At 41.5% G+C, this 17,083-nt stretch overlaps 1 protein-coding gene across 1 annotated transcript in view; it reads right to left on the bottom strand.

Annotated features, from left to right (window-relative positions):
* Positions 1–959: 959 nt before the first annotated feature.
* The window catches only part of plcl1 (phospholipase C like 1), a 133,563-nt gene continuing 117,439 nt past the window's right edge, over positions 960–17,083 (bottom strand). The window contains exons 9-12 of the mRNA XM_085374456.1: positions 16,511–16,714; positions 9,378–9,453; positions 8,704–8,813; positions 960–1,855 (exon numbers count right to left, since the gene is read on the bottom strand). Coding sequence (XP_085230582.1) covers positions 1,649–1,855; positions 8,704–8,813; positions 9,378–9,453; positions 16,511–16,714 — 597 coding nt within the window. The 3' untranslated portion in view covers positions 960–1,648. The remainder of the gene's footprint in view (positions 1,856–8,703; positions 8,814–9,377; positions 9,454–16,510; positions 16,715–17,083) is intronic.

The raw sequence follows: 17,083 nt of genomic DNA, 5'->3' as shown, positions 1-17,083 counted from the left end.
GCTTGAGCTGAGAGTTTCTGGAGTCATGCTAGATTGGCCCCAATCAGCAGAGTTTAAGAACAGGTTTCCCCGTGTTAAAAAGAAGCACACGTTAATGCTCAGACACAGAAGAACACCATCACTGACACAACCATGAACAGCCCCTGCCACACATCATATCACATGTGTTTTAGTTGATTTCTTTTATAACTGAGTTGCACAGTTCATTCTATTGTTGAGTTATACAGTCTTTGTGTATTACTTTAGTTGAAATTATTGCTACACCAGTGTAGTCAACTTCATCCAAACTGCAGGAAGCCGCTCTTCCTCCACAGACTCTGAGCTTTCATTACACCGCATGTCAGCATAGTGAGGTGGTAACAAGATCCACACAGCAGACATGCAGTACTACATACACATCCTCTCCAATTACCACACTAACAAACAACAAATGCCAACAGCCCCACAGGCCATTGCGTGGAGATAATAAGAACCTGTGTGTGTGTGTGTGTGTGTGTGTGTGTGTGTGTGTGTGTGTGTGTGTGTGTGTGTGTGTGTGTGTGTGTGTGTGTGCAAGCTTCTGGTGCTTTCTTTGCACAAACACACAAACCAGAAGGAGAAATGTGTGAGTGTACTCGGAGATACAAGGGCATCTAGTAAGTGCATTAATCCTCAAACAGGGCAGATAAGGCCTACAGAGGTTAAGAGATTGCAGTCTGGAAAGAAGCGATACATTACACAAACGGCTGGATTGATTTGACCTGCAACCTTTCCAAACTCTCAAACCTCATTAATAAGCCTTCATATTTGAGATACGATCCTTTTTCTCCATCTGAAGCTCATTTTGTTCGAAAGCTGTGAAGAAATTAGGCAGACACTGCTATGCTTTAAGGAGAACGAGTCAGAAAAAGGATACTTCCACTATTCAGGTGAAAGGACAGAGGTTAGTGATCATAACACTAACTGTCAGTCATGTTAGTATATACTCTACTTGATCGGTGGTCATCCTAACTGGATTAAACCTCAGTTTTCCTTTTAAATATTAAGCAACTGCAAACGTTTCTGCAGCTACGTCTAAAATACTAAAATTCTAGGCTAACGTAATCAGCAACTCTCCACCTGTGAGGTTTTCTCAATCTGTTATTGCACCTTTCCACCATTTCCAACACACACAGGCAATTTTGCTGCCTTCCCAAGGGACAGGCCAAACTAACAGCTCTACATTCGCTCCTTTCCAAAACTTCACCTCTGAAACGAAACACCAGTAATATGACGGTCATCATCTGGGGCTCCAGTGTCACAAACTACTAAGTTGTCTCTGATTTCCTCATTAATGAGGAAGAAACTATTGACTTTTAAATGCTGATTTAAGCTCTCAGAAAATTAAGTTCCTGTGTTTAACGTCTTTCTTCCACCGGCAGACATTCATGAGGAGCCTCTCTGCAGGCTGGACTCACCGTAAGGCTTTAGTCTACACATTTACTGCACTGTATACAGGAATACACTCTAGCATAGAGAAATCTATGTCTAATCTGTTGCTTTACACACCCAGGTCCAGGTTTTTCTTTTCTTTTTCTGTCTGCTATCCTCTGTAATTACTCTTTTCAATCCCTTTTCATCTTTGGCAGTGTGTTGGACCCGGGGGGTGGGGGGGGTGGGCAGGTGGGTCTCAGATGCGTCCGTTGCCGTGTGTGCTGCTTCGGCGGCCGGACAGGGGGTGGGAGGAGTAGTGCAGCTCAACTGTGGAGAAATTGGAGGATGAGGAATTGGAGGAAGAAGAGGAGGAGGTGAGTCCACAGGCTTCACAGGCCAGAGCCAGCTGCCTCAGGGCATCCAGAGAATCCATCTTAGCCCCACGTAACAGATCGCTCTGTCCCTGCAGCACAAAGGAAGACGCGTGAGTCTGACTCATACCTGCAAAGTCATGAACTTCAATGAAAGCAAAAGGTAACATTTAAATAGTTTTATAGTCTTTTGTTATTAGGGACGGGTGTATGCAGGAGGTGTTGGGGGGAATTCTCCTCGTATGTAAAAAGCTGAAATTCTGCTCATTTCAGGCTCCATATGTTTATTCTTGTTCTCCCCTGTAGCAGCTCTGCACGATCCCAGCTCCAAACAAGATTAGGGCTGCCACGATTAGTCAACTAGTCACGATTACGTCGACTATCAAAATTGTCGACGACGTCGTTTGAAGCTTTGTTAGAGCACAAAAGACGCAAGAATAAGTAGTAGGATTTAAGAGTGTAATAAGGGACTGAAACAGAAGATGGCAGCACTGCATGTACAAGGATGCCAGCTGCCGTTAAACCCCGAAGAAGAAGAAGCAGCTCTGTCCCAGAATTCATAGCGCGGCCCAGCTCAGTTTCCAACAATGGCGGCAGCTAGTTAGTTTTAATATTACTCTTATTATTCTTTCTGGGTCACAAAATAAACGTTTAACATATTTTCAGAGGAGAATGTAGCTGTGTAAACCTCAAATATCTGCTCAGTTTATCAAGACACCACATATTTTCAAAAGCGCTCCGACGTTTTCGGAGACGTCTGTTACCCACTAGCTCGATAGCGAGCCGGGGGCAAGGCTCATTAGAGCCGTGAGAACACCGGACTCCCGGCAAATCGTTTTCAAACCCACCGCTGTCTTTCGCTACTCAGGTTAAACATACATAAGTCACTTAGATAACTTAAAAATGTTATTGTATTGTTTTTACACAGCTGAATAAACGTCAAGCAGACAACTGATTATCAGAAGTGTGAGATCCTCGAGAATATACTGCGGTGTCCCGTTATATTTTAGATAGCAAGGAGCAGACGGCTGAGTTTATTAAACTCCAACAAAACAATCTGCAAATTTCATTAAAATTTAAGAAACTATCATCTTGTCTTTATTTTTAGTTAGCACAGACCTTAAACACTTCTAGCTGTAAGCTAATGATAGTTATATAAGAGCAGACACATGCTGGTGCAATAAGCTGTACGTTTTACATCCAATGGATGCATGATCTGATTAGTCGACTAATCGCAAAAATAATCGGTGACTAGTCGACTATCAAAATAATCGTTTGTGGCAGCCCTAAACAAGATGAATCCTTATTTATCTCGTTCTTGGCGTTGGTTCGGCTCTGTCTAAAACAAGCTGCCTTATGGCTCAGCAAGAGTGAAAATAGGACAGAAGCCTCCTTGCAACAAGGAAAATGTGGAGTTTGCCCAATGATTGCATTACTTTTTTTAATTCAATGATTGATTGCTCATAGTCATGCTAAGACATGCCCTCAACCGCATGCTCAACCTCTTGGACTGCTTCAGATTGCAAGGCGATTGCACACAGGTCTCAAAGTGGGAGCCAACCTGTCTACAGTTACAGTCAGACTCAAACTGACTGCAGCCAATTCTTAAACGCAGAGAGATTGTCGACACATTTGTAATCGAGGACTCGACTCAGTTTGTTCTATTCTGGTTCTATTGCTTTATGAAAAGTGTCATGAAACTGATGTCCTGCAGCAACTACATCAGGGGTGGGCAACTCCAGGCCTCGAGGGCCGGTGTCCTGCAGGTTTTAGATCTCACCCTGGGTCAAAACACCTCAATCAAATGATTAGTTCATTACCAGGCCTCTGGAGAACTTAAAGGCATGCTGAGGAGGTCATTTAGCCATTTGAATCAGCTGTGTTGGATCAAGGACACATCTGAAACCTGCAGGACACGGGCCCTCGAGGCCTGGAGTTCCCCACCCCTGAATTACATCATTAATTGTGGAGGAATTGGTGTTTCGAATCTATGAGGTTGTGGCTCAACTTTGAATGTAAATAATGAAAGAGAATTTCTGCTTAACCCTTTATAGACCAACCACTGCCTGACCGAGTGTGACTGTAAAATTAACTCCCTTCCTCTTTCTTTACGTCAACTTTCTTCTGATTGGCTGCCTCTGATTGACATCATGCAGAAACAAACTGAGCCAAGAGTCTTTGAGGACCTAAGGCCGAGACCGAGCACGCTGTGAAAAAGCAACAGCAAATTATGAATTTTTGGTAACATATATACATACGTGTTCAGTGTATATACGCACACTGAACTAATTGCATTGTTACAGGAAATATGTCCTTAAAAAATTTAAAAAAAGAAGTCGACATCTAGCCACGATGACCTGGCCCTGATGTTTTTAAACAAGAAAAGTACGGCACAGATATTCTGCATTTATCCAATCCTCATGAGAAGAAGCTGATCCAGGAGCTGAAGCTGCATCTATCTGTGTGCCTGAGCTAAAATAGTATAATTATAGTATAAATAAATAATAATAATAATAATACTATAAAACAGTATTATTTCCACATCATTGTACATGTTATGTTATTGTTATTTAGTACCAATGTTTGTTCTGAGCTACAAGCGTACTTTCACCAAATGCCGAGGTCTGATCGGTCAGATCCGTTTATTCGTATCCAAAAAAATCGTCAAAAATTATGTTAAAAGTTTAAAAGTTTATTATGATTGGTCTTTTGTTTGCTTCGGGTTGACGATTTTTGTCCAATGACTGACAACTTTTACAATGAGTAACATTAAAATTATAACTCTCAATGTCAAGGGAATTAATCACTTTTTTAAGAGACACAAAATACTTTCCTCACTCAAAAAAGATAGAGTGCAGATTGCATTACTGCAAGAGACTCACCTCACAGATTCTGAACACTTAAAACTCAAGCGTGATTGGGTGGGACAAATTTACTATTCCTCTTTTAACTCTAAAAGTAGGCGTTGCAATATTGATCCATAAAAATCTACCATTCACTCTAAATACTATTGTAAGGGATACGGACAGACGATTTATTCTGATTACTGGGCTTTTATATGGGGAGCAAATTCTATTAGGAAGTGTTTATGCACCAAATACTTTTGATAGATTGTTTTATTCAAACCTTCTGGCAAAAACCTCCTCTGTGTGTCCGAATCACGTAATAATTGGTGGGGATTTTAACTGTGGTTTGAGTCCTGAAACTGATTATAATCCACCAAAATCTCAACCACCTTCAAAAATGGCAAAGGCTGCAATGGACTTCTGCTCAGATCTTGGTCTTTTTGATGCCTGGAGAGTTTGTAATCCACATGTGAAAGACTTTACATTTTTCTCACGCCCCCATTTTTCTTTTTCCAGAATTGATTACATGTTTGTTTCTAGATCTGTCCTTGACAGAACTCGGGGTTGTTTGATCAACACATGCGCTCTCTCAGACCACTCATCAGTCTCAATGGAGTTATTACCACCTTATTATGATCCCTTGTCTAGACACTGGCCCGGCTAAACCCAGCTCTCCTTAGTGACCCTGAATTTGTAAAATATTTAGAAGATCAGTGGGAACTTTTTCTTTCTACAAATGACTTACCGGGGGTTAGTGCTTCTACTCTATGGGAGGCGGGTAAGGCATTTCTCAGGGGCTCTATTATCTCTTTCACCTCAGCGAAAAAGAAGAGCACCTTAGCCAAACAATTAGTACTTGAACGCAACATTACTAACTTGGAGAGGGAGTTTAAGAAATCCTCGTCTGTTTCTGTGCTTAAAAAACTGGATGCAGCCAGATCAGCCCTGGACCAACTACTAACTCAGAAAGCGGAAACTGCAATATTCTATGCAAAGCATAGATTATTTGAATCGGGCAACAAACCTGGACGCTTACTTGCCCGACTTGCCCAGGGGAAAAAGGGCTCTTATGCAATATCCTCTCTAAAAGATAAGAAAGGTGTTTTACAATTCGAGGCTAAACTTATCAGCAAAATAATGAAAGAGTTCTATCAGGACTTATATTCCCCTGAGTGTCAAAATACTGTAGACGCTAGGAAATTGTTTCTTGATAATGTTAATCTCCCTATACAATCAGAGGAAAGTCGATTAGATCTTTGCAGTCCTATTAGGGCGCAGGAAATTTTAGATGCAATCAAATCCTTACAGAGTGGAAAAGCTCCAGGCCCTGACGGGTTTGGGCCAGAGTTTTATGGTGGGTCCTTTATTAAAAATTTATGTAGAATCTCTTGAGAGGGGCACACTTCCACCCACCTTAAACCTTGCCCATATATCCCTGATCTTAAAGAAGGATAAACCTGCAGATCTGTGTACATCTTACGGACCTATAAGTTTACTCGGTGTAGATTGCAAGATTTGCAATTATAGGGCTCTTGCAATTTCACTGGATGCTGAGAAAGCATTTGATCGGGTGGAGTGGGAGTATCTATTTGATGTTTTGGAAAGATTTGGTTTGGGATCTGAATTTGTCAAGTGGGTCAAACTGTTGTATGGGGCCCCAGCTGCAAGGGTGTTGGTTAACGGCTCGGTCTCAGATGTTTTTCCACTGGGTAGAGGAACGCGTCAGGGATGCCCCCTTTCTCCCATACTGTTTGCACTTGCATTGGAGCCACTGGCAGAGGCTGTAAGAACTGACCCTGAGATCTGTGGGGTAACCTTGTTGAATACTGAATACAGAATTTCCCTTTACGCAGATGACGTGTTGCTCTTTCTCACTAAGCCAGAAACTAAGAAACTAAGCCACTAAGAATCTATTCCTGCACTGACACATATCATTAATCAATTTGGCCTTTTTTCAGGGTATAAAATAAATTATGATAAATCTGAAGCTTTGCCACTGGGTGATGGGGGGAGGTGGGACACTCCTCCTAATTTTCCTTTCAGGTGGTCAACCACTGGTTTTACATATTTAGGTATTAGGCTGTCCGCAGACACAACAGAGTTGTACAAGTTGAACTTTAAACCAATTGTGGGCTCAATCAAGAATGACCTCAATAGATGGTTTGACCTCCTCCTGTCTTGGATGGGTAGAATAAGTTTAATCAAAATGAATGTTTTACCCAGAATATTATATCCCATACAAATGTTGCCTGTCAGGATCAACAGAAAAACATTCTCAGAGATTGAGGGATATCTTTCTAAATTTATATGGCATGGGAAGAAATCTAGACTAAAGATACAGATTTTACAACTGCCTACAGATGAGGGGGGGCAGGCACTTCCTAACCTTTTATATTATTACTGGGCTTGCCATGCACAAATAATCTCAGGGTGGTTACATTCCTTTCTGTACCAAGGCGAGCCACCAGTAGATACTTGGTGCTGTGACCCTCTTTCGCTTCTTAGTCTTTTATCTATTGATCTGGCTGACCTTCCTCTTGGTGTCAGAAATAATTTCATTTTGATGCCTACACTTAAGGTTTGGCATAATATTGTTGTCCACGTCGGAAGAAGAGGTTTTTCTAGTGCACTACAACCTCTAATTAGGAATAAAGCTTTCCTCCCAGGTATTGACCTGGGAGGAAAGTATAGTATATTTGATGATTGGTGTTCTAAAAATATAAGATTTATTTGCGATCTGCTTGAAAGGGGTGGTTTTATGGCCTTTAATCAAGTTCAAATTAAATATAATTTACCACAGAAACACTTCTTTGGGTTCCTACAAGTAAGGCACTTTGTAAATTCCCTTAAATTTCCAGCCAATTAACCAGTTTTGAATCCTGTTGAAAGCTTTCTTCTTAAATTTAATGAGGAAATAATCACAAAAAAGAAATTTATCTCTCTTTGTTATGGGAAGTTATTGTCTTTGAATTTTGTAACCACCGATAAGGCCAGGGTTCGGTGGGAAACCGACCTGGAAGTTCAGCTTAGTGCAGAAGCATGGTCCAAAACTTTTAGATCTGCCAAGAAATTGTTTTCCTGTAACAGACTCCAGGAAAGCCATTACAGAATCTTACATAGACTGCAGCGTACGCCAGAGTTTCTAAATAAAATTCATCCTCAGATTTCTCCTCTTTGTGTAAAGTGCAATACGGATGTGGGGACCTACTACCATTGCATATGGCAATGTCCTTTAATTACTAGATTTTGGAAAAATATTGCTATAGAGCTTCGCTCAATCCTTCTCCAGTCGATCCCACTGAACCCTGGGCTGTTCGTTCTGGGTCTATCTATAGAAGGGCTCTCTCTGTCTTCTGTACAGATGCTTTTGTTAGGTAAACTTTTACATTTAGCGAGGCGATGTGTACTGTTTCAATGGATTCAGAGACAGCCCCCCACTGTTACACAATGGTACAGAGAAATGTTCAAGGTGTGACAATGGAGCGCCTTAGTGCCATCATAAAGGGCAATTGTAATGCATTCTGTAGGACATGTAGCCTTTGCCTGATCACCTACCTCGTGACCTTGCTGTGCTATTACATAAAGGGGGATCACATTTTGTTTTTAAACACAATAATTAATGTCTGTATTCCCTTTTTTTTCTCTCCCCTTTTTTTCTTTTCTTTTTTCTTTCCCTTGACTTCAAATGTGAAACGCTGTACATATTTTGACCCAGACATGTATATCTGTAACTCATGTACCTGTATTTGTTTTTTCTTCTCTTTTTCTTATTTGTATTTGGCTGTGCTGATTTGTTGCTGTTTGTGTTGTTCCAAAAATCAATAAATCATTGTTTTAAAAAAAAATCAAGCTGAAATAATGCTGAAAATTCTTCCTGTGAAATTACATGCTCGGTGTCAATGGCTGCATTAGGAAGTGAGCCCAGAAATATTTTCAACAAACAAAATATCTGCACGAATTTGACGCGTCCGGTCTGTAAAGGCCTCGTCCAGCCTGAAGCTATTGTCACTGTTTGTCTTCTGAAATTACAGATACATTTTTCAAAGTTCGTCCTACAAAATGTTTATATTTATTTATGTTCTGCCTTCCTTTACCTTAAGTACAGTAATGTTCCAGGTGAAACTCTCCACGGCTTTGTTAAGCTTGCGACCCTTTAGTCCTTCCTTCTCTCCAAGCCGAGAGAGATCCTCGTGGAAGTCCATTCCTGTGAAGCACGAAAGCAGGAGCATTATTGAGGCAGAGCAGCTTGGGAATCGGCAAATCAAATTCAGGTGAAATATAGCTGTCAAGCGTATGGATGATTTCCCTCAGCTATCCCAGTTGCAGTTACATGTGTGTTGTCGTATAAACCAGACTGACATGTTTACGTAAAAGCAAAAGCACTGACACATAAAGGTCAATCATCCAAAGGCAAAAACACGCTGGAAAATAAGCTGTTCAGAAAATCCAGTACAAATGTGACAGAGAACAGCTGACTTATTGTAAACAACATTTCAAACAGAGATACTTTTGTAAATATGTGCCTCATGGGAACCCAATTTAGAGAGTGCTACAGCCACCACATGCAAAGCTGTTTACTCGCAGAGCCATTCTCTGAGGAGTCACCCTAATTAAGCTCTACTGTTAGATGTTTCAGTCAGACTTGCTTATTTGATGATTTGTTAGAATTTGGGAATATCCCATGCTGCAGATCTTTTATTCATGAGACCTGATCAAAACGACACTCACACCAGCCACGCAGCCTTTCATCCATCTCTGCATACTTTACCTTCCCTCTGCACCTGAGCGATCCTCTCCTGTACTGCATCAGCATTCTCGATCAGCTGTTTCTGGGCAGCAATCATCTGAACAAACAGGAAGACAATTTCTATGTTCACTTTTTGGTCCTTTTATATGTTCAAGGTTTATGAAAAATACTATGTCAAGTATTCAGAAGGCAGTACAATATATGGACAAAAGTAATGAATGTTATTGCTACTGCATCTACTGCAGTGATATGCAGAGGCACCACTGTGTTGAGACTCAAGTACAGACTTTCAGCTTAAATGCAAGAGGTTTTACAAACTGTGCCCCGTCTTCCATTTTCAGAGGTTCAAATTAATTGGACAATTGACTGACAAGTAGTTTTGCGGCCATGTGGCCATGTGAGGCCCTTTGCCTCGTATTTCATGTCAGATGAAGTGGACATAATATCTGAAGTTGATTCACAATGTTCAATTTGTATTTTAAAGATTGTCACAGTAACATTAATGTCATTTTAAAGGTGATGCCCAAAGAGATGTGAGGGCAGGTGAAGGAGGCCATCATTAGAGACAAAACAAATCTTTCAGAGAGAGAGATTAGGCTAAATCATCAGTGTGGTGCACCAAAAGGTCTGAAGCTGCTTGTAGACAGAATTATTTCCATGGTTGAGAAAAAGAACTTCACAACATCGAAGCATTTCACGGGAGGAAACAGAATATTTGACTTCAGGTGGACATCGGCTTTTTCTCCAAGTATTAAAACCTTTTTATATTGAAATTCATGTTAGATTCTCTCATTAATTTTGAACATCTGAAACTGGGGGACTGGGGATAAAATTGGCTGTAATCTTGAAACTGTGCATGTAAAACCCCTTAAATTAACGCCCAAAGTCTGAACTTATCACATACTGATTGTTTGATTTACAATCCAATGTGATGATGTACAGAGAAAAAACAAAAATGATCTTTGTCCCAAACTTTATGGATGGCACAAGTTATTTAAGATGAGACACTGATTGTACCAACCGAATGGTAAAAGGACGTTTGTGCAACAGCGTTGGGGATAAAAGACTAAATGCATGCTGCCGGGTGTAGCAAAATACACTGTTCCAAAAAATAGTAATGTCAAAGTATCTTACTGTATATTTTACAGTTTTGTACTGTCTTTCTAGAATATCATTAAATTTACATAAGTAGACTGTGATCTTACATGTCAAAAGTAAAATAACATAACATCACTGTACATATAGTAAAACACAATTTACTTGTTTTTTAAATATATTTTTTTGTACATATGCATATTTAGATTGTAAAAATATATTCAGAAATGTATCATGATTTCACAAATATCTGTCCGTTATTGGAAAGATCGAACTGTTGAATTCAAATGTAATGCTATGGATGTTATTTTACGGTAGTATTTTGGCGCCCCAGCTGCCGGAATATTACCATTTTTTTAAGACGTTTTTTTAACAGTGTAGCAGTACGATTACCCTGTCTGCACTCAACAAAGTGTCATGAATAACTCTAAGTAACACTTTTTCTCAAATGTGTTTGGGTTTTTCTAAAGCCAGACTGAAATTTAGTTCCCGTCCATTACCTCTAGGAGTCTGTGGAAGTCTTTAAGCGAACCCTTTGCAAGCACATTGGAAGTAAATGAGGGAAAAGTATCATGCTGGATATCTGGACTCATATGGACTGAATAATGTGTTAGGCCACATCGCTTCATGGAAATGAAAATTATCAACTTGCAGAGGGCTGAATTCAAAGACACCCCGAAAAGTGAAAAAAATTATGCAGCAGACTAGTTGATTTTGTCAAAATCTCACTATTTTCACCATTTTCGCTTAAAATGGTAATTTGTATGGCCAACATGTGGTTGTATGCATGCCTGAAAATATCAGGGCATGCTCCAAACGAGACAACAGATGGTGTCCAGGGGTCTCCTCCCAGATCTGCACCAGGCTGGCCAGTCAATGGAGGAACTGCCTGTATACTCTCACCACATGAGGCCGAGCATTGTTGGAGGAACCCATGCGTCAGCACGGGTTCTGACAATGAGTCCAAGGATTATATCTGGATATCAAAACTCAGTCAAGGTGCTGTTGCCTAGTGTGTAGAGAACTAAGCAATCCCTCCATGGATATGCCTGCCAAGACCATCACTGACGCACCACCAAACCAGTCATGCTGAACGACATCACAGGCAGGATAATGTTCGAAGCTCCCCCAGACCCTTCCACGTTTGTCACATGTGCTCAGGATGAACCTGCTGTCTGTGAAAGACACAGGGACCCAGTGGTGGACCTGCCAATTCTTGCATTCTATGGCAAATACCAACTGGGTTCCACGGTGCCAGGCGTCGAGTTCAGCGCTCACTTAAGAGTGCCTGGGCCCCAGGCCAACCTCTTCAAGTCTGTTTCTGATTGTCATAGCAGGTTTGGCAAACATTGTTCTGCCTGTGACCAAACACTCATACCTATGGCCAGCTCAAGGTCATTTTGTAGCTCTGGGAGTGCTCTTACTTGTACAAACTAGCAGAATGCTCCAGTTGATGCAATAATACCACTGATCATGGACTATTTACGGAAGAAATTTCACAAACTGACTTTTTGCAACGGTAGCATCCCAGACTCTTTACAACAATCCATTTATTCATAAATGTTTATAAAGGAAGATTGCATTGCTCAGTGTTTGACTTTGTGCAGATATAAGGATATAAGGGCCTAAAAACACCTGAATTCAAAGATTAAGAGGTGTGGCCCAATATTTTAGTGTAGTGTATTTGAAAATGTGACATATCACATAGTCTGGGCCATACAAGATCTAACCTTTACCTGATTTAAATGTGACCATTTTCTTCTTCCAGATACTCTCCTGGGAATCTCAGGGCTACAGATTAAGGTTTTGAATCTCAAGGTTTCCTGGAAGTCCCATTATGACTATTAGGAAACGATGTAAAATAGCACTGTGCACTCTGAACCAGACAGAGAGCAAAAATCATCGTGAAGGATCATCGTTGGCGTTGAGAGGCGTGCCTCCAGCTGTTTTCCCCCAAAGGTGGCACATAAAGTCAAGAGCGTGTCCACGGCCATGCTAATATTATTTGAGACATTCACGAGGTTGTTCTTCCCTCAGAGTCACAATGTCCAGGCATCAGTTCTACTGTAATGTCATGAGGGTTCTGAGGGATAGCTTTCAATGTAAATGACCAGAACCTTTCTGGTACTTTGTTCTTGTTCCTTAAGTTTAAAATCAAGTCAAAGTGCAGCTGTTTTTACACACTGGAGGAGATTAAAAATGTAACGGAAAAGAATGGGACTTCCAGAGAGCAATCTAAATATAGTAGAACAAGTCCAGAGATGGAGAGATCAGCTAAATGGGCAACTTATTATCAAGTATTAAAAGCCCCGGTCATCTGGGCCTTTCTGTGTGGAATTTGGATATTCGTGCTACACCTCTCTGAGTGGGCATACTCCAGATTCCTCCCACAGTCTAAAGACATGCATATAAAATTAACGATAGGTAATAAGTTAATAGGCTCTCTTTATACATGGCTAAATCACCTGGTCGGGTACAGATTATGCCCAGAGATTTTGTTTACAAAATGTCTTTCTTTGTTTACAAAATGTAGTATGGATACTCTTTAGGGGGTATATCGTTTATATGTGCAGGGTGTTACGCAGTACGTTAAAAAAAACACTGAATGAAGCAAAAAAGTGTGTTGATGTAACTGCTGATGTAACATTGGTTGCCTGTCACTTCCAAGTCAACTCTCTCACCATTACACTGATACTCAGGCGTACAGTACGTACTCTAATCTCTCAGTTACTTATATACATGATACAAAACTGAGAGCAAAATGACATACAGGCATGTACTGTAGCTTAAATACAAGCAAAATAACTTTTTAACAGTGTACTTAATCTCTTGATATTAAGAATCTCTTTTGTCAGTGTGTCCTGGGCTGAGACAATATACAACTTTCTGATCACAGCTTGTGCAGATATGAAATACAACAGAGCTGAAAATATTAGACTATGGTAATGAACTGATCACTCTTAAGTAGGTTTTGAGCAGGTTCCATCTTCCTTGATGTAAACAGGTACTGTTTTTCTTTGTTTTAAAATAACCTAACCTAAATCATTGGGTGAAACAAATGATGACATTTTACATTAAACTTATATAAAATCAAGTAACTGATCCTCGATTTTCTTCTAATTACATCAGTGTTCTGCTGGAACACTCTGGGTCCTGGTATCCCTGTGGATGACACGTACCACCCACTTAAACAGCACTGCAGACCAAGCAGCTTGGGTTAGTACGGCAAAGTTCTGCAACATGGGAACATACTGATGTCATTGCTATCTCTAAATAATGAAGAATTTGCTAAACTAACTATAGCAAGAGTTGTAACTATATTTTCTCATTTAAATCAGTCAGGTTGCCTCAAATCACTGAAAGAAATAAAAAGGGAAAAAAGGGCTAAATACAGGAAGAGAGAGGGAGCTTTTTGTGTGGTGACTGAGCGCTGTGTGTTTGTGCTCAGAAAGGCTGAAGAGGTGTGATGTTTGATTGGAGATCACACCAACTATGGCATCATGACACTGACCTGCTGGGCTGCATTTGCTGGGTTTTGCCGCAAACATCATCAGCTGCACTCACATACGTAAATAACCACATTGTTCTGAGGTATGTGTAGGAGTAAATAGCTGAGCACTAAAAGAGGTGGGAGAGTCTCGTCCTGATCTAATGCAAGAGGAGATTGAGTAGGAGGTGTGTGTGTGTGTGTGTGTGCGTGCTCGTGGGTGACGGTTTCATGCATGTCACCACAGAGCTGCTGTATAATTAATGCCTATAGACGATGCAAATGTACGTAAGCAAAGGTCTGCACACTCAGTGATGCAGTGTTAGATGTCAAAAAAAAACTTCACAAACTGTGGAAAAGTTTCTGATGCTAAAGGTTTCAGCCAAAGGAGCAAAATTAGCAAGAGCAGCATAATGAGGAGCTCGTAAGTGACACAGAGCTCAGGAAGATACATATCATGGTCTAACTACATATACGTAGGTCTCACAAAGCACAGTTAAAATTAGCACTGCAAACACCTAGCATGTCAAGTCTCATAATCATTATATTTATGATTTCATTGGCTAAATTCACTCTTTCTGATTGGTGCAGATGGTTGTTTTGAAAAAAAAAACAACTACTGAAAATTAGGTTGACATTTGACCTCAAAGAAAGCTATGTCTGAGACTGGGTGTGGTTTAACTGACATTCTAGGTCCTGGTGACTGAGAAACCACCAGGTGGAAGCTAACCAGGAGCATTATTCAAACCTAAACTTCAGTCCCCAGCTTATGGTTTGATCCAGACCTGGAGATTACTAATGATTATTAGTCTAACCCCCTCCGTGAATCGCTACCTTATCGTGGTGGTGGGGTTTGTGTGTCCCAGGGATCCCAGGGGCTATGTTGTCCGGGGGCTTCTGTCCCCTGGTAGGGTCTTCCATGTCAAGACCCTACGGAAGACCCTACTATCCTGAAGGTTCGGGATGTTGTAGGGCTTTCCTGGTTGACAAGCCTTTACAATGTTTCGTGGAGATCAGGGGGGCACCTCTGGATTGGCAAACCGGGGTGGTGGTCCCCATCTTTAAGAAGGCGGACCGGAGGGTGTGTTCCAACTACAGTGGCATCACACTCCTCAGCCTCCCTGGGAAAGTCTATGCCAGGGTGCTAGAGAGGAGAGTCCGTCTGTTAGTCGAACCTCGGATACAGGAGGAACAATGTGGTTTTCATCCTGGTCGTGGAACACTGGACCAGCTCTTGATCCTCTCAAGGATACTTGAGGGAGCATGGGAGTTTGCCCAACCAGACTACATGTGTTTTGTGGACTTGGAGAAGGCATTCGTAGCAAGAGCTTGGTCCGCATAGCCGGCAACAAGTCAGACTCACACCCGGTGGGTGATGGGCTCTGCCAGGGCTGCCCTTTGTCACCGATTCTGTTCATACTTTTTATGGAAAGAATTTCTAGGCGTAGCCAAGTGGCAGAAGGCTTTCACTTGGGTGGTCTCAGGAGCTCATCTCTGCTTTTTGCAGATGATGTGGCTCTGTTGGCTTCATCGGGTGATGGCCTCCAGCTCGCACTGCAACGTTTCACAGCCAAGTGTGAAGCAGTGAAAATGAGAATCAGCACCTCCAAATCTGAGGCCATGGTCCTCAGCCGGAAAAGGGTGGAGTGCCCACTCCGGGTCAGGGACGAGTTCTTGCCCCAAGTGGAGGAGTTCAAGTATCTCAGGGTCTTGTTCACGAGTGACGGGAGAAGGGAGATGGATTGGTGCTGCGGCTGCAGTGATGTGGACGCTGCACCGGTCCGTCATAGTGAAGAGAGAGTAAAGCCCTATAAGCCCCCAACTGAGTTCATATTTTTTGGCATATTTATCACACTTCCATGCTTCAGCTCATTAAACTAATTTTAATATTGGACCACGATAATCCAAGAAAATGCAAAATCCAAGTTTTAAATAATGATTGCCTTTGTTAAAAGACCACGTGAAAAAGTAATGTCCCCTAAACCTAATAACTAGTTGTGGTGGAATTTTGGCCCACTCTTTTGCAGAGGATTGTCTTAATTCGTCTGTTTAAGCGCCTTAAGATCAGAATAAACGGTGAGTCTGGACTTGTTTTGTTTTGGGGGGGTTTAGAGCCATCGAGAGGTGGACTTGCTGGTTTGTTTCAGACCTTTCTCCTGCTGCATAACATAAACATGCATGAGCGTCAGGGCATGAAATGACTGGGAATTATCCTTGCAGATTTTCTAGCAGAGAGCAGAATGGTTCATGGTTGGGCAAAGTGTGACAAATATGCAAAAATCTAAGAAATCAGGAAAAAGGGCAAATACTTTTTGACTCATGACCTCCAGCTTGCAGCAAAAACGTAGGTTACACCACTATGACGAGTGCAAGCTGATGGTCTAAAAAGTGTTGCATCATAAACAGGATTGGCCAGTTACAATCATTTTCCTAGAGCAACTACGATGCAGTTCACAGCGATATTTGTCTGTGCAGTTCGTCAGAAATTTTTCTTCATGTTTGCACAAGACAGGAATTAATGCAACTTTCTTTTTTAAGGAAGCAGTTAGCTCAATAAATGTGTCTTACTGACCGTTTCATAAGCAGCGAGCAGTTTGCGAGTTGGTTCCGAGAGGCCGACCAGGGGCTCCAGACATGGATAGCCATCCTTCAGAACCATGGTGGCCCCCATAGTGCCCTCAGGACTCTGTAGCCTCGTGCCCAAGGTCTGGATGCACTGCTTCAGTTTGGCCACAGTGGGGAGCCCACACTGCTCTTTGAAACTGGCTGTGGTGCTCTGGAAATGGTGTGAAGGTAAACAGACAGAGAAGAGAGGGAAAATAGTGTTAGATCTGATGTACAGTTCCGGCTGTAAGATTAAGCTGGGAAAAGCCAAAAATCATGACACGGCCCGCTCACTTCCCCTCCGTTCCCCTGTCATCTGCTGTCTCCCTTGTGAATTAAATCAATATGGCACTCACTGCTGCCTTTAATCCAGTGAAATCAGTCTAAGCTTAAGCGCATTTAGCAAAAAAAGGAGACAATATGGCATAAATCTGGAACAGGAAATCAAAGCAATTAGAGTGTGTGTTGGATGGGGGGATGCAAGATCGGGATGGTTCACAGATTTGAGTGTGACAGATTAAAGGACTCATTTGCTGAACTG

The sequence above is a fragment of the Diplotaxodon limnothrissa genome, linkage group LG16, assembly GCF_057381915.1.
Source record: "Diplotaxodon limnothrissa isolate DT_005_m linkage group LG16, D_limnothrissa_male_GT1.1, whole genome shotgun sequence".
NCBI lineage: Eukaryota > Metazoa > Chordata > Actinopteri > Cichliformes > Cichlidae > Diplotaxodon > Diplotaxodon limnothrissa.
Note: the sequence above shows the minus strand (reverse complement) of the source record. Positions and strands in the feature narration are given on the sequence as shown.